This window comes from Oenanthe melanoleuca, chromosome 3 (genome assembly GCF_029582105.1).
Source record: "Oenanthe melanoleuca isolate GR-GAL-2019-014 chromosome 3, OMel1.0, whole genome shotgun sequence".
Lineage (NCBI taxonomy): Eukaryota > Metazoa > Chordata > Aves > Passeriformes > Muscicapidae > Oenanthe > Oenanthe melanoleuca.
In genome coordinates, this window is record NC_079336.1 from 80,496,795 (window position 1) to 80,520,003 (window position 23,209).

The 23,209-nt window shown below is 38.9% G+C and overlaps 1 protein-coding gene across 1 annotated transcript in view; it reads right to left on the reverse strand.

The window, feature by feature from the left end:
* Nucleotides 1–646: 646 nt before the first annotated feature.
* Nucleotides 647–23,209, reverse strand: part of KCNK5 (potassium two pore domain channel subfamily K member 5) — a 35,147-nt gene continuing 12,584 nt past the window's right edge. The window contains exons 2-5 of the mRNA XM_056487249.1: nt 9,450–9,561; nt 7,886–8,052; nt 6,638–6,806; nt 647–5,817 (exon numbers count right to left, since the gene is read on the reverse strand). Coding sequence (XP_056343224.1) covers nt 5,003–5,817; nt 6,638–6,806; nt 7,886–8,052; nt 9,450–9,561 — 1,263 coding nt within the window. The 3' untranslated portion in view covers nt 647–5,002. The remainder of the gene's footprint in view (nt 5,818–6,637; nt 6,807–7,885; nt 8,053–9,449; nt 9,562–23,209) is intronic.

The following is a 23,209-nucleotide window of genomic DNA, read 5'->3' on the forward strand; positions in this document are numbered from 1 at the left end:
CAAAGTTCAGGCTCTTCCTCCTCAGGCTGAGGTTGTCCCAGTTTCTTCAGATGGCTCCATCTCTACCATGGGTATCACCAAGTCACATTTTGCTGCTCGTTAAGGCAGGTAGTTATCTATTTTCCAGTGTGTTGCCAAGGGAACTGTTAGAGTTGAAGGACTGCAAATACTTCTAGCCTGAAAAATGGTGAGCATTGCTACTAGAAATATTGGGAAAATTCATAAACAGCTACTCATATTTTAATAGCTCTGGCATGAGATTCAGATACCAATCATAAATGTCCATTTTATTTTATCACAGTACTGATTAATTCTAACACTTCCCATCTCTGTGCATCTTCTTTAAAAGCACTGATAAAACATAGCCCTTAAAATAAACTGCAGTTTATTTCTCTACAACTGTCCAAAATCCACATTGAATAACACTTAGCTATGCTGTATCTAATTGAAGACCAGATGCCATTGAACTGAAGTCATTAATATCCCATACAAGTTCAGGCATCTGCCTGCATAAAACAACTGGCTTTTTTGGCTCTTTACCTTCCAGCTCTTTGGGCCAGGACCAGTCTCATCTGTAAGGTGCATTACGAGTGTAGGTAGTTGTAAAAAGAAATATTGACTGCCATTCTTCTCATGACAGAGAGGATAAATTGTAAATTTTTTATTGCAAAATATTAAAATAAATTACATTTTACAAAGACTTAGCAAATATTTACATACAGTGTGATTCCAGTGACAATCAGCAACAAAGAACAGACAGACAGGCATATTATGGAGTGATAAGAGTCAGAACTGCACAAATGTCAAAAGCTGTATGAAAGACAAGCTAATTTTTAAAAGTTAAATCCATCACAAATGGAATAAATCCCACGAGGCACAAAAATTACATGTCTACAAAGTTCTTTTGTTTAGTCAACAGACATATTGCTTTTTGCTCTCCTCGTCTGTCTCTACTCTCTCCCAGATCAACTGGAGGAAAAAGAAAAACTTCGCATATACAGCTGTGTTACCATGGATCTGTTATCAGCCTGGTTTTAATTCTGCGTGCTCTGTGATATCCATTGCCAGCAACAGACTCACGAATCATTAGTTCAGAAAAATGTAACACTCCAATCTTGTATTTCCTCAGTGACGTCGTACCAGTGTATCAGATGTGTCAGGCTGCCTGATGTGAGACAGGTATCTGAAAGTGATGCCCTTCTGGTAAAAACAGGCTTCCATAGCACAATACAAACCCAAGGAGCATCACAACGATGCCATGAAGAATGGGGTCACATAGTCTTACAGCACTTAAAAGGCCTTTTGTAGGAACAGACTTCCATGGTCACGTTTCAGGATTTAAGTTTTGAAAAAAAGAATAAAATTGAAAGTACTGGCTCATCTTGGCAAAATTAGTAAGTGAACCCATCCTTCACATGATGTGGCTGGAAATAAAAACTACTTGTAGGCAAAAGCTAGAAACAAGAGTTTTCACTGCTATTCCATCCCTTCCTTACACATGCTTTTGAGCTTTTTCCTTGTTTAAAAATCCCCCTTTTCTCTCTTTCCAGGAAGAGATCTGTCTCACCTATAAAATAAATTCCACAGCTTTAAGAAAACTGTTAACATTATTAGTTAGCCAAAAGAAATCAACTGGCATCCAAAGAAAATGTTTCCAGATTGACCAAATAATTGAAATAACTATAAGACATAAGCAGGTAGCACTGGGGAATTCATTCAGAGACACTTTTGGAGCTGAATAGAACAAAATCCAGCCTGGACACCCCTCTAAGTCACTACATGTAAATCTGAAGGCAGAAAGACATTAGTTTAGAACCCCCAGGCAGCTGCTTTTCTCAAGATGTGGAAGACAGGCAGGCAAAAATCTGTCTTGTTTAGCACTTCGGCACTTCTGAGATGGCACCATAATTTTAAAAACCCTGGGAATGGTTCAGCTTTTTGGAGAGAGCCACTATGAAAGCTATGCACCAACTAAATCCCTCCAAAACTCTGAAACATGTAGGGCTTAATGAGACCAATTCTGTTGGCCCCTGTGTAAAGAGGAATTTTTTTCCCAGTGTTAAGATTACATTAAGGCACATGGTGGGATATCTTGAGAACAGTTTTGTGAGGTGTGATCATGTTTCCCCGAAAAACTGGGAATATTGTACTTTGTTTTAATAAATTTAAACTATTACTTTAAATCCCACGATACTTATTATGCAGACTTTTAGTCTATGCTGACTACACTGGGAAAGGCCAGAGAGCCACATCTAGCTTGATAATATGAAACAGATCCCATCTATTCTCAGCTCTGGCGTACAAGTGCACTTCGCTACGCAGAACAGAGTCTGGGTTCCAGTGTGCAGCATCCCCTCCCAATCACAGCAGCCCAGCCAAGTGTCTGGGTTGTATTATTTCAGTATTAAAGAGACTTTTTTCTTTCTTTTTATTCTTGTTTTTTAAATGAAGATTGGACTATGCTTTTCCATTCCACGCACTTGCTGGAAGTCTTTTCTCTCCTTGTTGTCCTGTATCTTTCTAACAGTTACTAAAACTTTGATCTTTGCATCAATAATGGAAGACAAGTTGGAGGACAACAAAAGCTATATGGAGTGCTTTCTCATTTTCTTTTAAGTTAGTGTGGACTTGTTTAAACAAAAAATATTTAAAAAAAAAAGAGAAGGCTAAACTGACTACACAAGCATCCTGCGCATATGCACATAATCCTACCTAACATTTCTTACAGTTATAAAGTACAGCTGTCAACCACAACCCTTCAGATACAAAAAACTTGAAGGGCTTGGAGTAATTTTAGAAGAGTGGGGATTAAGGTATTTTACTAGGAGTAAGTAAGAATCATCTTGATATGGCCTCTCCCACTTTCCTGTTCAGACACAAGTCAAATTCATCCAGCCACCCCTGATCCAAATAGCATAAATACAATAAAATTTGATTACAAATGAGAATCTCTCTTCAACAACACTACCATAAACTGCAGATTAAATACAAATCAAATTATGTTGACTCCACAGTTGTTTAGTATAACAGAAGTGGACACGAGTTGGCCACAATTTGGCCATTGTGTTCATATTCTATTTGAAAAAATGCCATATATATGCAAAATGCTAGGAAAGAAACAGAATAGTAAAGATAGTCCCTTTTCTTCCCTTACTGTTATCACAGTAGATAACTTCAAAACTTCCCATCTAAAGGCTATCCAGTCAGAGTACCAGCTCCTCATATATCCTTCTTCTGTGGAACAGGCCAGCAACTGAAGCTGCAGCCAATATTTGTAGTTATCAGAGATAGCCAGTAATTTAAGATTAGCATTGCAAGGTTCCATAAGGTCTTCTTACAGAGCTAGTGAGTCTGCCAGCATTTCACTGAAAACGAAACAACTTTTAACTGTTCGCTGAACTCTGGAAACTTTTGGACATGCCAGAATGACTTAAATATCCTAAAACTAAACAGATCAGCAGAACCTGACATGTTAAGGTTTAAAGGTCTTGGCTATTTTCTGTTCCAAATATATTGGATAAAACTGAAGTCAGTACCTTTTGCCAGCATATAATCAACAGCCTCATTTGAAAGAGTTGTCAGGGTTAATGCATAGATATAGAAAAAGAAAGAAAAATAAAACCATGGTAAAATTTCTTTGTAGCCAAAACAATTTGGGCACTACGTGTTATGAACAGACATGTTTCCTTCTAGTGAGTAGCCATCTCCAAGTCAAAAGATAATACTTTTAGAAGCTTAGAGCCAAAGTTCCTTCTAAAAAAAGTGCCTTATGGCCTGAAGTCACTTGATCATATCTCAGTTTGCCCACGGTTTGATACTGCCCAACCTTCTATCAAATGGGATAGAATAACCATTGTATATGCATGTAAGTCAAACTCTAAAAACAACCAAAAAAATATACGAAGTGTAATCAACTGTTTCAGAAATCATCTCCCATTCAAGTCATGTCTAAAGTACCAAGGCAGGGAGGAACATCAAACAACAATACTGACTAACACACTGCCCAGATCAGCAGCAGTGCTATAGGTCCCTTCTAACAGGCATTAGGGCATTTGGAGCATATCTGTGCTTCCCAAGGTGATTTTTTCCTAAGGAGAACAGTGTCAATAGAACTTCACCTGTACACAGATACTGTATAAGGTTCATTCAAGTATTTCCTTTAGGAAATGGACAGTGGAAGGACACTTTCAACACTAAAAAAGTTCATTGCATCCTGCTTGTGCTCATACACACTTAAATCAGTCACTTTACTCTTTGACAGTGTGGGGCTGATGTGCAGCTTAGCAGCCCAACTGGCAAGCTTCATCCCAGATGATTCCTCCTTGTTAGAGGGCTCCTTCTCCATCCATTCCTTTGGAACTGTTAATTTTAGTATTTTATTTATGAAATTAGAATTCACTATAATTTGACAAGCACTACAGAGATGTTTCAGAAGCTTCCTTCTCAGTCTACCTGCACACCTCAGCTCAGATCTGTGTGTCCTGGCATTCCATCCAAAGTTCCTCAATAAGTACAGCGTGCTAGCGCCGTATTTTTGGCAGTAACAACTCAACAATGGGCAATCCCCTTGATTTCATTTGTGATAAAAGCAGGATTCAAATCCACGTTTTCAGAGGTGAAAGGCTAATGGAGTAACCGAACATATCTGATGCCCAAAACAGTCTTGCAACAGTATAGTTACACTCCCAAAGTATTTCCTCAATGAAATGCATGAACTCAGAGCAGATCCAGTGTATTAACTAGTCTTTTCTATTTTGTTCAAGAACCATAAAATCCAAAATAGGAGTAGGACTCCAAATTCAACTGTTATTTTACAAGTCTTTCAGAAAAGCAAAGCTGACGGGCTCAGAAGCCAACTTAGGATGGGAAAAGCATACTGGAGTTTCTTAGTTTGGGACTTGCTTTTGTTTTCAAGAGACAGGAGAAACTGCAAATCAACTTTTCTCCTTGCTCTGTGTTCAATATGCACTGACCATTTCGGAAAACCATTGTCCAGCATGCTTCACGTAGCAGCCTTCACATTGCTTACTGTATTATACTCATTCATCAGTTGTTCATAAGGCACAGAAAGTTCTAGCTCATTATTGGTAAAGGTAGATTCATCAGAGGATGGGAATTTTACCAGTTTTTTTGCAGCTTCAGATTCCTCTGGAAGATTATCATCCATAGAGGATTTTGATGTTTCCTCATCATCTGAGATATCTTCCTCTTCATCATCATCTTCATTTACAAATGTTATATTGGCATTCTCAAATATTAAGGGTCGATAGTCTCTGGAGTCCCACACTTCACCTTCTTCTTCACTAATCCTGTCCAGCTGGTTCACAAACATGGTTCCTTCTAGAGGGCTGTCTCCAACACGTTTGTTATGGAGTGGTCTCAGTACATGACCATTCTGAATGTCCAGGGAAGCTTCATCATACTCAAATGACTCAGTCTTTGTGTAAGTCACCTGAACATCTATACTGGCATTCATTTGTTTGGCATTTTCCACTATAATCATTTTGTCATTGCTTGTCTTCAGGGCCTTCTTCCCAATTTGCTTTATAAGGTCATTGTAGGTCTCTTCCTTCTTTGAAAGAAAGCTGAAAATGTTGACATCCTTTGAGGTACCCATTTGAAGGGGTTTTTTAGACCGAGGATGGTTGTCAAATGACTCTTTTCTTTTTTTCCTCCGTTTCTTGATTGCTTTGTGGACTTCCACAAACATACTGACCTTCCAGTTAACAAAGAGTGAGAGCCAAGCTAGTCCCAGGTAGATCCATAACTCCACAAAATATCTGTAAAGCGCGTGATAGTTTACATTTGGATTTACACCTAAAGAAAATTAAAAACAAAAACATTAATGAAAGAAGACTCACAGCTGATAAACCTTTGAAGTTATGACCCTGAGAACTGCTCTCTTCCTCACTAAAAAAAGTGCCTTGTTATTTGAACATTGGCCAGAGAGGTAAAGAATAGGGAAATGAAATAAAAAGCTGAACCCACATCTTTCACTTCTTGGCCACACATATTCTGACCACTGGACAAAAAATAAAAATGAAGGATATTTATCCTCTCCTTATAAGATACAAAAGTGAACATTTTCCTGTTTGAAAATTACAAGTCTTCTTCCTGTCACTGAAGTATGTATATATAGGTACCCCTCTTAAGAAAAAGATTGAGAGTTCCACTTATGAGGACCAAAATGCTGAACAAAGCAGTGGATTTTAGAGAAAGAAGAACTTCAGGAGGAAGAGGGGAATATGCTCAGGACTCCCCCTTGATTAGTTCTAGGTAGGTGTAGAAAGCATTGCCCAATGCCTAAACATCCTGCTATACTGGATCCCATTCAAAGGTTCACAACTAACATGGTGGGCAGGATAGCTCCTTGCCTGAAATAAAGACCTGGGGCAACTGAAGGACTTATGAACTCTAGAACTTGGCTGCAAAATTAACCCAATAAAGGTCTTAGGTGTCTACACCAGCACTGAAGAGCCAGATCTAGTCCATTGGATCAGTACCCAGCATTAACAGAATTTTCTATCCTGCAAAATGTGCTGGAAAAGCTTAGAAAACATATTTTCAAAATAAATTTGGAAGTAGAATTCCCACACTATGCATGTAACGAAATAATACATAAAATACAATTACTAACCAGCAACAAAATCTCCAAATCCTATGGTGGTGATAGTGATGAATGAGAAATAGAGGCCTTCAATGTAATTCCATTCTTCAGTTACCATGAACACAAAGGGAGGAATAACCAGATGGACCAAGACACCCCAAACAATGAAAATAGCCGTGCATGTAATTTGGGCCTTCCTCTGTGAAGAAAAAAGAAAAATTCAGTGAAAGATCTCTATTTTTTCCCCCCCACCCATGGCACCAAGAATCATTTGACAGTACCAGATATTTCAGTTTTGTGCTAACAATTTAGCCACCATAATTAAAAGTCACTAAAAGTGATTGAAATAAACACACCTTTTTTTTTTCTTTTAGGCAGAACTCCCTATTATTACAACTGTTTGCTCAAAAAAGATTGTTTGCTCAGTTTTCTTTCATGCTCTTGGAAGAGTTTAAGGAATTACTGGTATTTTATAAACTCACCTGGGATATGGACATAGCACTCTAGACTAAAAAACCATCAGTACCTCTAATTTTCCTTGTACTCATTCAAATACAGAAGATCAGAAGTGTTTCAAGGTTTTTCTTTCTTATTTCTATTTCTTTCCCTTTGCCACTCATGCCAATCTCTGCACAAACCAGCACATATACATGCATTTCACTGTTATTTCCTATACTTTCTTCTCAGGTGCAAACCCAAGAAATTTCTTGCTCTGATTCTGAAACCAATCCCAGTGCCCTCCAGGCACTATGACTCTGCACTGCCTCCTATTTCTGGGCAGAGTTAGAACTGAGGGAGGGGGAGAAAGAAACCCAAACAAACCACCACTAAAACCCAACAAAATGCCACAAACAAAAAACCAAAAGCCTGTAACTTGGAACAAAATATTGTTTTGCAGTAGGTTTGCTGCATAGCAGGAAATAGTCATGCAAGCATGCAGGCAGGTGGGAGCCAAGCAGGACAGACAATTTTCATTTCTGTGCCTGAGGAGCTTGAATGAAATGTCTGTGAAATTGAGCCTCGTGTACATTTGTCCTAAAGGTCTTCAAAATAAGACATAGTACCAAAGGTTTGTATGAGACCTCAGTTTGCTAAACTTCTTGCAGAACTAACACATCAGACCCCATCCCTCTTTTATTTCTTTCAATGCAACATTTGGGAAAATTTGTATTTGTGCAAATGCTCATTTACTACGAGATAAGCAGGCAAGTTAAGAAGTGCAAGCTTAATTCAGGCATCAACACTACACAGCTCAAGGGTAAACAAGTAAGGGCTTACCAGGCTTACTCCTCTTTTTGTCAGAAACTGGCCCAGCCTCTTGGCACGTCCTCCAAAGAATTTCCCCAGAGCACTGATCCACGTCAAGCAGAGAGGGACTCCAAAAAGCCCATAAAATATGCAGAAGAGACGCCCAGCGTGCGTCTTTGGGGAAACATTTCCGTAACCTGAAAAAGACAAGTGTGTCTCATGTGTGCTCTTGAAGAGGATTCAAGGCAGCTCTGCCTGTGCACAAAACAACACTCTCTGGGCTCCCACTGTGCTGGGCACTCCTCACTTCACCATCTAAAAGGGATTTGGTTTACTCCAGCTGCTCATCTTCTGAAACTGGATGCCTTCCAAGTCTACTCTATCAAACACATATTCCATTATTGCACTTTAAGTATTCCCTAGATTTTCTGCACCTTTTTCTGGACAGGATGGGATAAATCGAAAATAAAGCTCATCTCAGAACTTCTAATATGTTGCTCCAATCTTAAGCAGCACTGTTAAAACTTGACTGATTTAATTTTATGGAATGAAACTCAAAATTCATCCTGAAGCTAGCTCCCAGGTGAAAGATCCACTATACACATTTAACTTGTGACCTGGTACCTTTGCAGGGTAAGGGCTTGGGAGTTAAGTCCAAGGCAAGAATGTCCTAGATATTTCAAAGGAATTTATTTATTTGGTGATCACAGAACCCAAGGACATTACAGATTCAGGTTCTAAAATCAGCAGCCTATTTTCTGAATTTCTGACAGAGTTTTCTTATTTAGGTGTGTAACTGACTTCAACATTTTTTCCTAAGTTATATTACAAGCTGGATATTGTGAATTTTAAATAATAAAGAAAACCACAGTACTTAATATGGTTTAACAGTAAGACTCCTACATTCAGTCCTCTTTGGTTGTTTTGCATTACTTTTTTTTTTATTGTTGGTACACCAAGTGTGCAACAACACCATGTACAAAAGATTTTTCTGTAAAAGCAGAAGGCAAATTATGTTGAATCCTGAAAACCTATATATCACAGGAGGAAGAATTCTTCCAGTGCAGAGGGTCTTACAAGCACAAATCAGTACTGATATTTAAAAAGCAACAGTTCTGCTTCACCTGTTTTTTAAGAGGTGGGTAAAAAGTCTAGTTAGTTCTACAAGCCAGAAACACTGATAATTTAGTAGTAGCTCAAGAGGACATGTGTGTATAAAATCCAAAAACCTCATATGCACTTGCTTTAGGTATTAGTTTAATGGAACACTTTGCTATGCTTTTGTTTTGGAATTTTATGATTTGGAAATTTAAGTGTATGAATCAATGGAACTGGAATGACACCAGCCAACCCCAAAAGCACCTTTATTCCATTACTTATTGGAAAGACACACTTTTCTCTTCTGTACACGCACACAGAGTGCCAAAACCCTTGTTTTTTTCCCCTATGAATCTGCAGGTGAACACGTACTTCAGGCAGCTTCAACCATGGGGACTTTATTTGGTGGCTACCTTGACACAGAAATGGGAGAGTACAAACACAGCAGAGCCTACAGAAAACTGCAGCTAGGAAGGTTGACACAGTAAATATTTACCAATTGTAGTGATCACAGTAGCAGCAAAGATCACAGCGTTGGGCCAATTCCAGTTGTTGAAAGTATTGTTCCCAGTGATGGCAACCCCCTCTTCATGAGCCTCAGACACAATCTGTAAGGAAAAAGTAACAATCAATCTTGTAAAATCCTATCAGCCTAAAAGAGAAATGTGGCTGTCCCTCTCAGGTTTTGCCCCTTAGGTCATACTTTCAAAATAATCTTCGAGTGTTTTGTGAAGGCTAGCCTAGTATATTCACTAACAATAATTGTATGAAATACTGAAAGCTTGCTTCATACAAGAAGCATTTCAATAGAGGGTTTTAATTAGATAAACTTTTACTTGACTTACAAGTTTAAAACTAATGGATCTCTTCCAGACAGCAAATAACATTCGTGCAGACTAAACTAGCACTTAACCTCCAGTGCAGACATTGAATTTGGTTTAATATTAGGGACAACTTCAGAACTACTATCCATTTCAGAACACTGTTACATGCCTCAGCTTGACTTGGGTATGAATGTCATGGAATCCTTGGCAAAGCTCATGTGATTCATGTTAATTCACCTGCTGTCTCTACCAAAGTCAAACCATCTACAAGCAAACAGTAAAACCATACTCTTCAAAGACAGAGAAATCAACATTTTTTTCACAGCATTTTATGCAATAGGACTCCAATCACTGTCCTTGAATCAGGCCCTTTTCTTCTCCCACACTGGGATCTGGTATGCCACGATGAATGCAAATCACTAATTACTATTTAGTACAGAATATGAAAGTTTCAGATCAAAACCATGCATCTTACTGATTCTGGAGTGCACTTCTATCTCCCCAAAGTAAAAGGAAAAAACCAAAGAGATACCGTATTCTCTCTGGGAAACCTCTAGTTATTTAAATCTTTACTCTGTCACATCATGATGCAGTTAAAGCCCTACCAGGTTACTCTGTTTTTTTCCCTTCAGTCTTTACACTGAACAAATCTCTAAGGCTACACCCATACACAGAAAAGATGAAGATATCTTCAAATGCTGATTTACAACATTACCCACTGTCTACATTTCTCCCTCAATAAGTGTTGAACATAAAAACTACCAGTAGCTAAATATCTAAAAAAATTAGAAGTCATATACTTTTTAAAAAAATTTTTTTGAAATAAACATGGCAGGTGATGTTTATCTTAAACTGTCAAGAACTTATAAAGGTAAGTACAACCAACTCTTCCCCCATCACCCCTTCCTTCCTTTTCTACTTGATTAAGATCTGATCTTGGACTCAGCAGAGACTCAACATGAAGTTCAATCACTACTGAAAACATACACAAGTTAACACACGTTTTAATTATTCTTGAGACTTACTACTTATCACCACCCTCCTACTGTAATAAAAATGCCCTCAAAGTGAATGTATTGTACATATACAAGATGCAAACAATTTAATTAAAAATGCACTTTCAACACACAGGCTGTTCCAGAAGATAAAAAGAGAAGCATTGGAAGTGAATGAAGGTAAATAACTAGATTTTTTTTCTCCTGGTAAACTCGAAGTGTGTGTAAAACTGTATGCAATGTCTTTCCATAGCCTACAGGCTCTGGATAAAAGAGGAGAGAGCTCTCACCAAGGCACTCATTTATCATGAGAAAGTGGTATGCAAATGAGAGGCAGCCCTAAAACAGGCAGGTTGAGAGCAGGCAATTAAAACACACAATGCCACCCCTCTTCCAAAAAAAAAGGGTTACAAGAGCTCATCTGAGAAGAAACCAGTCAAAGTACAATCACTCATTTCTGCCATGGTCTGCAGAGGAACTTCCTGAAAGTCCCAAAGGACATCCATATCACCTGAAAAACACCATCTGTTATCTATTATTCTTGAAAAAATGCTTTGACTTCTTCCATTGCCTAAATGTTACACTAAGCACTAGTTTTCCAGTCATTTTCCATTCCATAAGCAGACTTGGAATTTTTTTTAGTTGTTGTTTCCTCGCAGAGCAAGTGATCTCCAAGAGACCCAGTGAACTATTCACTCCCATTGTCATGGGCCATTATCTCATTGCATTTATCCCCTTGGCCTGACCTCATGAGCTCAGTTTCCCTGTACATACAATTATGTCAAGACCTGCCAGGATTTGAGGTCTGGAGGTCTAAAGAGGGCCCAGATCTGAGGGGAAGAAGCTGCTGGACTGAGTGGCACACAGCTGCCCTTCACAGCCAAGCAGCTAACACTTTTGGGGGAGATGGCCAGCTCTGCAAGTTTGGTATAGAGAACCCCAGAAAATTAATTCTCCAGACACAGCTGACACCCTCTTCCTGTCCCTATTTGCACACAGCTATTGGCATACAATTTTCTATGATCTATAGTCCAGTCTTTTAATTTATTTTATGCCTGCAATAAGTCTGAATGCACTATATGCATCCCCACTGCAGGAACAAAGATGGTCACAAAACATGCTTAGATATCTTTGGTGCTGTGGGAAATATGTAGCTGCTTTCCGAGCAGCATAACTTTTGCCCATACTGAAATAATTAAAGATTTTGGCTTAAAACAAAAAAAAAAATTGACTGGACACTATACAACTGAACTGCAAACTGTTTGTTTTTTTTTGCTTGGCAAATGTGTTAGGCTCTAATGTCAGAGATGATTTTGTTTTCATATGCTAGGATACAGAATGCCCCAAGAAGGCTGTGCTTGATTTCTTAAACTACAGAAAATTTCCTCCAAACAGTCTTTGGATTGTAAAATAGGAAGCAAGGAAAAAGAGGAAGAAGAAGGTAGATGGTGCAAGTGTTCTTAGTATTTTGAAAGATGTAATTGAAGTATGCCCAAATGCAAAAGCTGAAAATAACTCATAATTTATATATCACCTTAGGTCTCACGTCAAGACAGTTCATATTGATAAAGGCAGGACTGCATTTTCAGTCAAATGTCTTTTGCCTCACAAAATCAAAACCCCTCTTTTCCCTCATTCCCTACAAGTCCAGTTCTGCTTCTTGGCAAAGGAAAAAGGGGAAGAAGTTTTAGAGATTCTGGTGTTATGGTTGAAAGTTAAACAGACTTAAAACTACTACCTCTTCTGGTGACATTAACAGAAGTAGAAATAGGGATGTAATTTGAAGGTAATCAAGCAGACAATAAGTTCCATTTGCAAGGTACCTCACCACTTCTCCACAAATCCTTGCACTGCTCCAATACAGGCTTGTGTTTCCTGCCTTTGGTGACATTTTTATTAATGCTCTGATGACCAGGGGAACTCCAGATTCACCAGGTTTCACAGGAAATAGCTGTTAAATCTCCTCTCTATCTTGGACCAAGAGGAGGAATTTCTCTCAGATGTTTTAGGCACCTGCCATTTGAATCCCTGGAGCTGGAAAGTTCTCAAAACAAATTTAAAAACAGAAGGCAAAGCCCATATAGATCACACATCACTAATGATTTTATTCTGAGAGTTAAGGAGTGCAAGAAAATCTTCAGATACTCAAGTAAGGAACAGTTGGGTCTGATGACAATAAGCAACAGGAAGAAAAAAGGACATCTAAGGTATTTGTGGCCAGATAAAGAATACACCAGACTGAAGACAGAAGACAATAAACCGGTTATATATAAACTAGAGCAACACATCCTGCCCCTTAGGCACCCATACATACAGGAAGAACAGCCAGATATTGCTCAGAGCCAGGTCTCTTTTGAAGAGGCTAAAGCCTCCCATTTATTCAAAGCATTCCCCGGGGATCTGACATATAGATCTAATGGCAGCTTTAAGGTTCTCCCAGGGTGTGAACAATTGTCTTTTGAAATGCTGTTTTTCCACAAGAAAGGAGATGTAATTGGACTATTAAGCCTGAAATTAGACCCAATGGCTTTCATTCTACTCTCAACAGAATTACAGGGTAATGGACAACCACAGCTAGATCCAAAAGCTGAATCCATTAAACCAACGACTGCCCATCCTTTGAGGACTCCTAGGCTTTGTCCTCACTTCTAACTCCAAAGGAACATAGGAGTAATTTTGCTTCTTTCTCAAGTTCTTTTATCAAGGATGTAAAGATTTAGTGCACTGAAAAACACCATTTCGGATCTACCGTACTTTAAAAACCTTCCTACAAGGAATAAAGCTTTTTCAGCAATCTTTTTTCACCTTGACATCTAAATCTTTTATACAATTTGAAGAAACCAGGAAAGTGCAGTAGTTATCTAATCATAGGTACGTATAATATTGACAACTTAGCCAATCACAATAAAATTGTCCTGGGTAATAAATTTTAAATTTAAACTATCAGATGACCAGTACACTGCTCATCTTTAACTAGATTCAGTTTTTAGTTCATCTTTAACTAGATTTCAGTTTTAACCAAAACCAGTAGCAGCAGGGTTAAACAGATAGGTGAAGTGGTACAAGCAGTTCTATGAACAAAAAGCCTAAAAGAACTCGTAGAGACTTTACATAGACAGTTAAAATCCATGCCATGCAAATTGCACGCCCTTTTACTTGTCCCACATGGGTTTTACAGTGATTCAGGTTTTCTGGCTCCAGTTATAAAGTTACAGTAGCAGTCAGCTGTTTACAATAATCATATCCTTAAATGCAATAAAACCATATTTAATTGCTAATGAATATCTTTCCAATAACAACCTGAGTCACATGTTAAGACTCCAAGGTCGGAATATACATTACAAAATTCTGCTGACCTGGATAATATTGTCTCAGGATTGACTATACATATGTAAAGAGAAAAGAAACCCTCTCAGCCAGTAACCCTTTTGAAGGAAAAATGCCTGGGTGGTCACAGCTAGATTGACAGGACAGCTTCCTCAGACTCATGTACATGGACAGCACAGTGGCCATGGCCAGAAGTTTCCTGTCCTGTTGGCATATTGCACTTTGATGTCTGCTTGCACATTAAAAGCAGCAGAACCTATTTCACAGGCACAGTCTGAATTTTGCAAGTACTTTATAACTAGTCAAGTTGTAGATTCACAGTGAAACTAGAATATATTAATCCTGGCTTACAGCTGGCATAGCTCAACTACTGAGCAAGTTTATGTGTTTAGTTTTTAAACAACAAATATATATCTAATGCAATATTAAACACCATAATCTATTGTTCTGAGTTATAGTCAGAACAGAGGAAAACAACAAACAAATAAACAACATAGATATTGAAGGTGATTGGCTTTCACTCTGTACACCCAAGTGCCCCAACTTAATGGAAGATACTGTCCATCAGAGAAAATATTTTCCTCTCTGGAATACCTTGGCAGCTTGAGTTTTGGGTAAGGAAGGGGAAAGTGAAGCCAACTATGCAACTAATGATTTTACCAATGAATAAAAAACTCTTTCTCCCCTTTACTTTTCATGACTAGATATATGAGGTGTACACAAGTAATGTTTTATTAAAATTTCCTGTTTGAGTTCTTCATATTAACCTATATATTCTTTCACCTCTCTTCCCAACCTCAAAGACAGATGCAGTATTGCTAAGAAAATCTTGCTGTGCCACGCTGCTTACTTTGGTAGCCAGAGACACAACGTGGCAGAGCTGCAGAAAGCAGAAAGAATTCACATACGGTGAAATGATTTCATCGAGGCAGCAGAAAAATCAGCTATTCCCATGTCATCTTTAGAACGGCTGCTCTACATGTGTCAGTGCACAGAAATGGAAGCTCATCACTTCTTGGAATGGAAAAAAAAAATTCTTTAAGGATTAGAATACAAAAAAAACACACAGCCTAGAGTACAAAACAGCAGCACCCTATCTGGACATGTTTCTGCCACTTGGCACCTGGCACCTTCAATATGTTATCTGCTCAAGGCAAGAGTTCTCAGGAAAGGATGGTAGTAACCACCCTCCCCTTCTGAGCAGCTCAAAGCCACCAGAAAAGCACAGAATTATGGCTCTTGTAATTTTTTTCACTGCCATCTCTAGTGTAAAGACAGACTTACACTAACTGCTCGCTTGGACTCAAGAGTTTGCAGCTGAATCACGCTGGCAATACAACCAGGGCCAGCACACAGGGCCAAGGGGACAAGCCTTTGAGGCTGCCTTTGCCACTTGACAGTCTCTGCAGGATTACACGAACCAGCAGGACTTAGGACAGCTGACCTCTCATTTCCCTCTCAGCATTATCTGTGTTTGCAGTATGAATTTCATGTTTGTCAGGGCAAGAACCACGCCAGATGTAAAAAGAAGTCTTTTAGCTGAGTCCTGGATTTCCTACTTCTCTTCTGTGGGAATGGTTTGCGACCTTTTTTGAGAAAGAAAAATAAGACAAATGAACCACATTGTCTCAGTCTGACAGGCAACACCCTTGTGTCTTGCTAACCTGTGAAAGTTTTACTGTCCTTTACTGACCTATGCAGAGAGTTGAGCTGGAAGGTGGTTGGGGCAAGAGGTGCAGGATATGAGTCAGCAGCACCTGCATTACAGAAGGATGGTGGGAATTAATAAATTCCACATTAAGTGAAGAGTACATCAGTTGACTACACACGTCTGATTCCGGATCAACTAAGCATAAAGCAGTGAATACCCAGCTGGCCTATATTAAACTAGGTTCTGCAAGGCTCTTGATAATCCTAGAACTTGTATAGTCTGTTTTAACAAACAAAATCCAAGACAGAAACAGCTTGTTTCTAACAGGACAATGGGGTTGTGGATGGCAGCCACCTACCACAAGGTCAAAGTTGAAACTGAAGCAAAAAATAGGAAGTAGTCTTCGGGGGAATAACGTTAACTTTCACTTCTAGAATAACAGAAACTCCACAAGCTTCATGCTTGATGTTGACAGATGTAAACAACACACATAACCAAAAGCATACACGAAAATTATGCAAAATCTAGAGCAATCACTACGAATATGCAGGATTCCTTCCCCCTTATCTATGAATTGAAATAGAAGAAAAAAATAAAAACAAACCCTGGAAAGCAAGTGTTATGCCTGAGGTTTACATTCTATGTAGATCTATTGCAAATAGCAGGGGATAAGTTTTCCCCTTGCTGTCAAAACCAATTCCTTTATAAATGCAGTGCAAGTGCTATTGCAAGTACATACATATTTTGCATTTTTCAATCAACAGTTTAGTCTTAAAATACAGTTCTCTTATCAAAGGACAAAGTTTTGAAAATTCCCAGTAGGAGAAAAAAATCTTGGCAAAAGATAGATTAACATACTTCAAGGAAGGAGCTTTTTCCAAAAATAGCAAGATTTAATCCAGAATGAGATTATATTTTCACACTTCTACAAATACAGCTGCAAATACAAATACAGATAGAATATTATCTTCTCACTTTTCCAGAGTCTTTGGAGAAAATAGAACTCAAAGAAGTTTTGTTTTTTAACTGCTTCAGCATGTGAGTGGTTCTTATTTATGTGCTTTTAATAAGGCAATTATAAAAGTTAATTTAAATTTGCTACAAGTGACTTAAAATGATCCACCAGTATCTTACAGCATACAAAACAGAAAACGTATATGTAGAGTTCGAATGAATTTGATATAACACACTTTATCCAAAAGGTTATATAACAAGATTGAACTTGCTCTGCAGAAGTTTGGCTAATCTTGTTGATTCTTCATTTACCCAGCCAACTTCTTAGTGTTTTATTCTGTTCATGCTACAGTGCTTCTCAATGCATAAATGAATTACAGAACCAAGACACTCTATTGCTTTCCCTTCATTATGCTTTACTTTGGTCTGTCAGGAGCTTGTGCCTTCACCTAAGCAGAATTTTTCTTACCTAATTGAGCCTCCAGCAAATGCCACTTCATACAAAGCTGTCCCTACATCTAAGCCTGATATTTAAAGAATGCATGTAAATACATGCCTGGTTTTCTCTCTGCATAGTTTTGTGATACAACAGACAGCAAACTAGACATCATTTTTGGCTGTTAGTTTAGAACACAGAACACCCAGAAGGTTTCTTTACATGTCTTTTTCCTGATTTCTTATCTAAGTCACTTTGTCACAATTCATTATTGATTTATTTTTAAGTGGGAAAACTCCTGTTCTGAGACTTCAATGTGGCTAGCACTTCTTTTCATTTAAAGCAGTCTTGCTAGTTTTATTGCAGTATTTCATTATCTCCATTTACATGGAGAAAGCACAGAGTGGGATACTTTGTCATGTACTGGACTTTGAAAGCAGATTCCAATGAAAGTAATTAAGCACATGCTATGAAGAAAATAGCATGTGGATTAGAGCTCAACATCCATTTTAATTTACTGATTAACCAGCACAGAACAGGCTGTCCAGTAAGAACACCAAAGATAAGAAACTACCAAACAAGATACTACGAAACACAGAGAAACATGGAAATGATCTTTACCAGAGAGAAAATACTCTTGACTAAGTAACTGCATCACTGCACTCTAAAGAAGCCTTGTGTATGTCCTTCAAAGGGCATAACTGAGTTTGAAGAGGATTAGAAACATTCACATCTTAATCCTACATGCATACCTTTACACTTGAGAATATTCACCATTTAGTATAATCCTGAGGAAGCTTCTATAAAGTTTATTTAGATGCTCAGAACTGAGGAAGAACACTGACATACCCCAAGGCAAACTGGAGCTCCTCAACATGAGCTCCAAAATCTCTCTGCAAAAGAGTTTGTTGGATACACCAGTGAATTCCTATTTACATCCAAAGTTCTATCACGTTAATAGTTTTTAAAATTAATGTACCCAATCCCAGAACTACCTGTAAATACAAAGAGTATTTAAACAACAGCATCCTTGCTATGGGTGAGTCTATTGTGTTTGTGTGGCCAAGCTTTGGTAGTTGGGGGTGCTTCTGAGAGTATCTGCTTGAAGCTTCCTCCATGTCCAGCAGAGCCAATGCCAGCCAGCTCCACAACAGATGTGCCACTGGCCAAGGCAGTGATGGTAATACCTCTATGATAATGTAGTTAGGAACGAAAAAATGTTATTGCTCAGATGTAACTGCAGCCAGAGCAGAAAGGAGTGAGAATGTGAGAGGAATAACCCTGCAGACCCCAAGGTCAGTGCAGAAGGAGGGGCAGGAGATGCTCCAGGCTCTTGAGCTGAGATTCCCCTGCAGCCCATGGTGCAGCCCATGGTGAGGCAGCTGTGCCCCTGCAGCCCATGGAGGTCCATGGATGCAGAGATCCACCACAGTTCCACCTGCAGCCTGTGAAAGAGCTCCACACCAGAGCAGATGGATGTCCAACGAGGCTGTGGCCCCATGGGAGGCCTGTGCTGGAGCAGGGTCCTGGCAGGAATGTGCAGACCCATGGAGAGAGCTCACTCTGGAGCAGGTTTCCCGGTAGGACTTGTGACCCCATGGGGGACCCATGCTGGAGCAGGCTGTGCCTGAAGGACTGCACCCCCATGGAAGAGTGACCCACCCTGCAGCAGTTCAGAGAATTGCTGCTCCTGTGAGATGGACTCATGTTGGAAAGTTCATGGAGAACAGCCTCCTGTGGGAGGGACTCCATGGCAGAGCAGGGGAATGACCCTTCTCCCTGAGCAGGGGCAGGAACAACGTGTGATGAGCTGACCCTAAATCCCCATTCCCTGTCTCCCCGAGCCACTGAGTGGGAGGAGGGAGAGCCTGTGAAGGAATGTGGGGATGAGCACAAGGTGTTTTTAAGATTTATTTTACTGTTCATCATCCTGCTCTGATTTTGTTAGTACTAAATTCAATTAATATCTCCAGGTTGAGACTATTTTGCCTGTGATGGTCATCAGTGAGTGATCTGATCTGTCCTTATCTCAACTCACAAACCTTTCACTGTATTTTCTCTCTCCTGTCCAGTTGTAGAGGGGACTGATAGAAAGACTTTGGTGAGTGCCTGGCATCCAGCCAGTGTAAACCCACCACATTTTACTATTGCATACAGTCTCCAAGACCTTCCAAAAAATGTGTGTGGGTGCAGTTTTTCAAAAGCATTTGTGTTTAGATACAATGCTATTATAAATAAAACATAAGAGATAATACTGTCACAGCTCCCTACCTTTATTAAGGCTAGTGGCTTAAAAATCTATCCTGACTTTGCAGAATAGACCTGCTTTCTAATAATTCTGCCAAGTGTAAAAGTTTTCCCACACCTTCTCCCAGGCACTGATGATAGATAGATAGCACTTTTCCACCCTTTCCCTTTGGCATCGTTATTTAAACACAGCACCAATCACACACATGTTAAACAATGCAGAAAGTTCTTCAGTGGACTGCGTCCCAAATTTCAATCTGGGCGTTTCAGGGTTTTTCCTCCTGGGTTTTATGTTTTTGCAAGTGTAGAGTGTCTATGGGAGCAATGCTAAAATTATAAATTTGTAACAGGGACCAAGCAGTGAGCTTTATTAATCCATAACTGCTGACAGTGACAACTCAGTGAAGAGAGGAAATAATTAGTTTAACATGCAAAGGGCAGTCTCATTAAAGACAGTAGTACAGGCACAAGCACTTCTTTTTGTCTCTCTGTCCTCTTTCTCTATTGTTTCCTAGTAAGCAAAATGAATGAGGGTAGAGAATGAACATTTGTCACAGATCAAAACACTTCTTATTTCAGTCCTTTAAGTGCTCATCTGTTTTCTTGTTTTTCAATTAAAATTTAATCAGACTAAGTGATCCTTTAGAAAGGCAATCTGTTAATTAACCCATATTAGACAGCAGAAATCATGTACTTCAAGCACAATCTCAATTTATTATCCAGAAATAGCTCTCATTAGTCAGAGATGAGGGGGGGGTAAGTTTTTACATACAAATTTAGAAGACATATGCTCTACTCTGGTTTTAGCTTGTTATCTCAAGGCCATGCAATAAATCATAATTTAGAGGAGATGTAAAGAACCATCTTTTTTACAAGCTTGAACCTGAAACACACATAAAACCCTAATTGTGGCTTAAATATAATATTTATGAGTCTAGAAACTTCAGGACACAGTCCAGTGGAAACAAGTTGTCAGTTTACAGATAAATTAATTCCACATCATTGTTTAGAAACAGAAAAGGTAAATAATTCTGCAGCTATTCCCTGCTTGAATAAATGATCAAAATTAGACAAAGCATGAGCAGCATGAAACAGGATACATAAGACTTCAGGATAAAAATGTTATGGCACTCTATAGTGCCAGCATTTGCAATATTAAACATTTTTTTCTCCTCCTTTTCCCCAGCACACACTTCACCCACTACCTCCTACCCCCCAATTAAAACCAGACATTCACGTGCTAGCCATTTTAGTAATTCACATAGATGTAAATGCTGATCACTGCAATGAATTCTACTCTATCTACAAAAAGTCCTTAGGGTTGCTTCTGCTTGGAGAAACCATCTTAGTATTGCGCAACTTTGTGCATGATTAGCTGCTCAATCAGTGCTGGAAACTAGCACCACCACCTTTTCCTTCCCTCCAAGGTGGACACAAACAGCACAAAGTATATTGACATGCTTGGGTTTTGCAGGGAAAGTTACAGCTGAGTAATAAACCTAATCAAGAGAGCTTTCCTGAGGATATGATGCTTCCCAAGATGCAAGTGAACATTTTTTTGTGTGTCACTTGGCATGGAGAACAAAGACTGAGAGTTTTAAAGTGAGTGGAAACTATCCTGGGAAACAATCCCCATTGAAATGATGAGAGAGCTATCTCTTGTGGGACAAACAAATGGGTGGAGATCAAATTTAACCCTCCTAGCTTCCCAACTTCTGCAATATCAGAAAATTAATAGAAAAACAGTAGCTCCAGGAAAGGCTTGCAATAACAGAAAGTGCCCCCTGTAGAAGAGAACCCCGGAAAAACCATTTGACTTAGTTCCATTATAGAGACAACAGACTAGCAAAACACAGTTTAAAATGCATCTAATTTCCTTAATTTCCTACTTCAGTCCATGTTGTGAACTTAAATTCTCCTTGAATTATCCTGCAGTGAGAGTTCAAAAACTTCCATGTCTTGAAACTGGACCTTATTGCCCTTGAGAACAATATAGGTTTTGTCATCAATTCTATTTAGAGAAGATAAGCAAGTTGTACTGCAAAAATAAAAGGTGAGAGGAGACAGCGTTGCTTTTTTGTACTGTATCAAAAACTATAATGCAAGACCACAAAAAAAAAAGCCATTTAAACAAAAAGCCAGTTTGGTATCAGAATAAACTAAAGAAAAAAAATAAGTGGAACTAAACTGCAAATTAAAACAGTCTCTAAACCAAGCAATAGCTGTTAATCAAAGCATTCAGCATGGTAGTGTGTAAGAACCTCCCTGTGCCTACACCAAAATCCAGATTAACAGTGATTAGTTTAGCTAATGTAAATATTTCTGCAATGTGGTATTAGAGGTAAGATTTTGGATCTGGACTCTTTATTACTACTACAGTGCACTGGGGAGCATATTTTTGTCCTCCAGTAAAAACCTCTTAGTAAGAGAGAAGGAGCCCTTCAGAGTGATGTTGGAACAAAGTGTTTACTCTTTTACCATTTTCTGTGGCTCCATTCAAAGACATCCAGGAGATCTCTTCCTCAAAGCTGGACACGGTGCCGAGTGCCCGAGAGACAAATGATGAAGAGCAAAACAAATTACTTGGAAAGAAACAACTCTACTGATAAATAGAAGACTAATACTTTTGCAGCATGAGCTTGATTCATTTTTTCTCCTGACTGACTTCTAACTAGGTCTTTAAGTAAGATTTGAGCCATACAGAATACATATCTTTTCTTCTACTGAATATATAGTGGCTCTACAAAGTGGATGCATTTCCTAACTGACTTTGTGAAGCCTTATCTTAAGGTCACACTGAAAAGAAGTACAAGTTAAGATTTCTGATTTTGTAATGATAATTTGCACTCCTTATTTGTACCAAGTGCTATTCTACTGAAGGTTTACAAATGGCTGTTACGTCTACAGCTACAGACATAACACAAGAGCTGTCCTCTTAAGCAAATTTTGCATTAAAATATTCCATCTGACAATGGAAACAGAGCAGGAATCTGAGCAACATGGTCCAGTGAAAGGTGTCCCTGCTCATGGCAAGGGGGTTGGAACTGGATGAACTTTAAGGCTCCTTCTAGCCCAAACCATTCTATAATTTTGTTCTTTTGTTTTATAAGAAGCGATGCAACAGTAACCTTTGTCATTACAGCTCTCCATCATTAGCATCTATTTTACAAAATAGTGTTTTAAAAATAGGCAGTATTAGACATTTTCAGTCAAAACACACATATGTGTTCTCTAAAAAGTCCTCACATTGTGTACATGAGCGTTTGTGGAAACCTATTGTAGACTGCCCAGACATGATCTGGATAATGCTTATTGATTTCATGGTCTGCAATGAGTTCTATGTTTTGCCTTTCTCCATCCTCATGGAAACTTCCCACTGCTTTCCCAAACTACCTTTACTGAAAGGAATGTCCAAACCTGAGGCTTCATTTTGCATGCAGTAGATGTCAAGAACAAAATCACAGATGGATGCTCAGCCCAAACCTAAGCCCACTTCCTCACTAAGTCAAACTGAGGCCAAGCCAGCATTGCTCATATTAATTGACAGAAAAACAGAGTAGTAAGATCTTTGGAAATATTTGTTGCTCTTTGAATACCATGAAATCAAACATGCAATCAAGCCTTGAATAGAGAGTGAAACTTAACAACACTGATCAGAAAGCAAGCAGTTACAAGATGCTACACGGTGAATTTTGAGGGGTTTTGGCAGGCTGAACCGTTACAGTTGAATGAATAAAGCTTTCCCTCGCTACCAACCACTGCTGTCCTGCTGCTAATTTCTCTCTGACCTAACCACTGGCTAAAAACATGCTTGATTAGGGA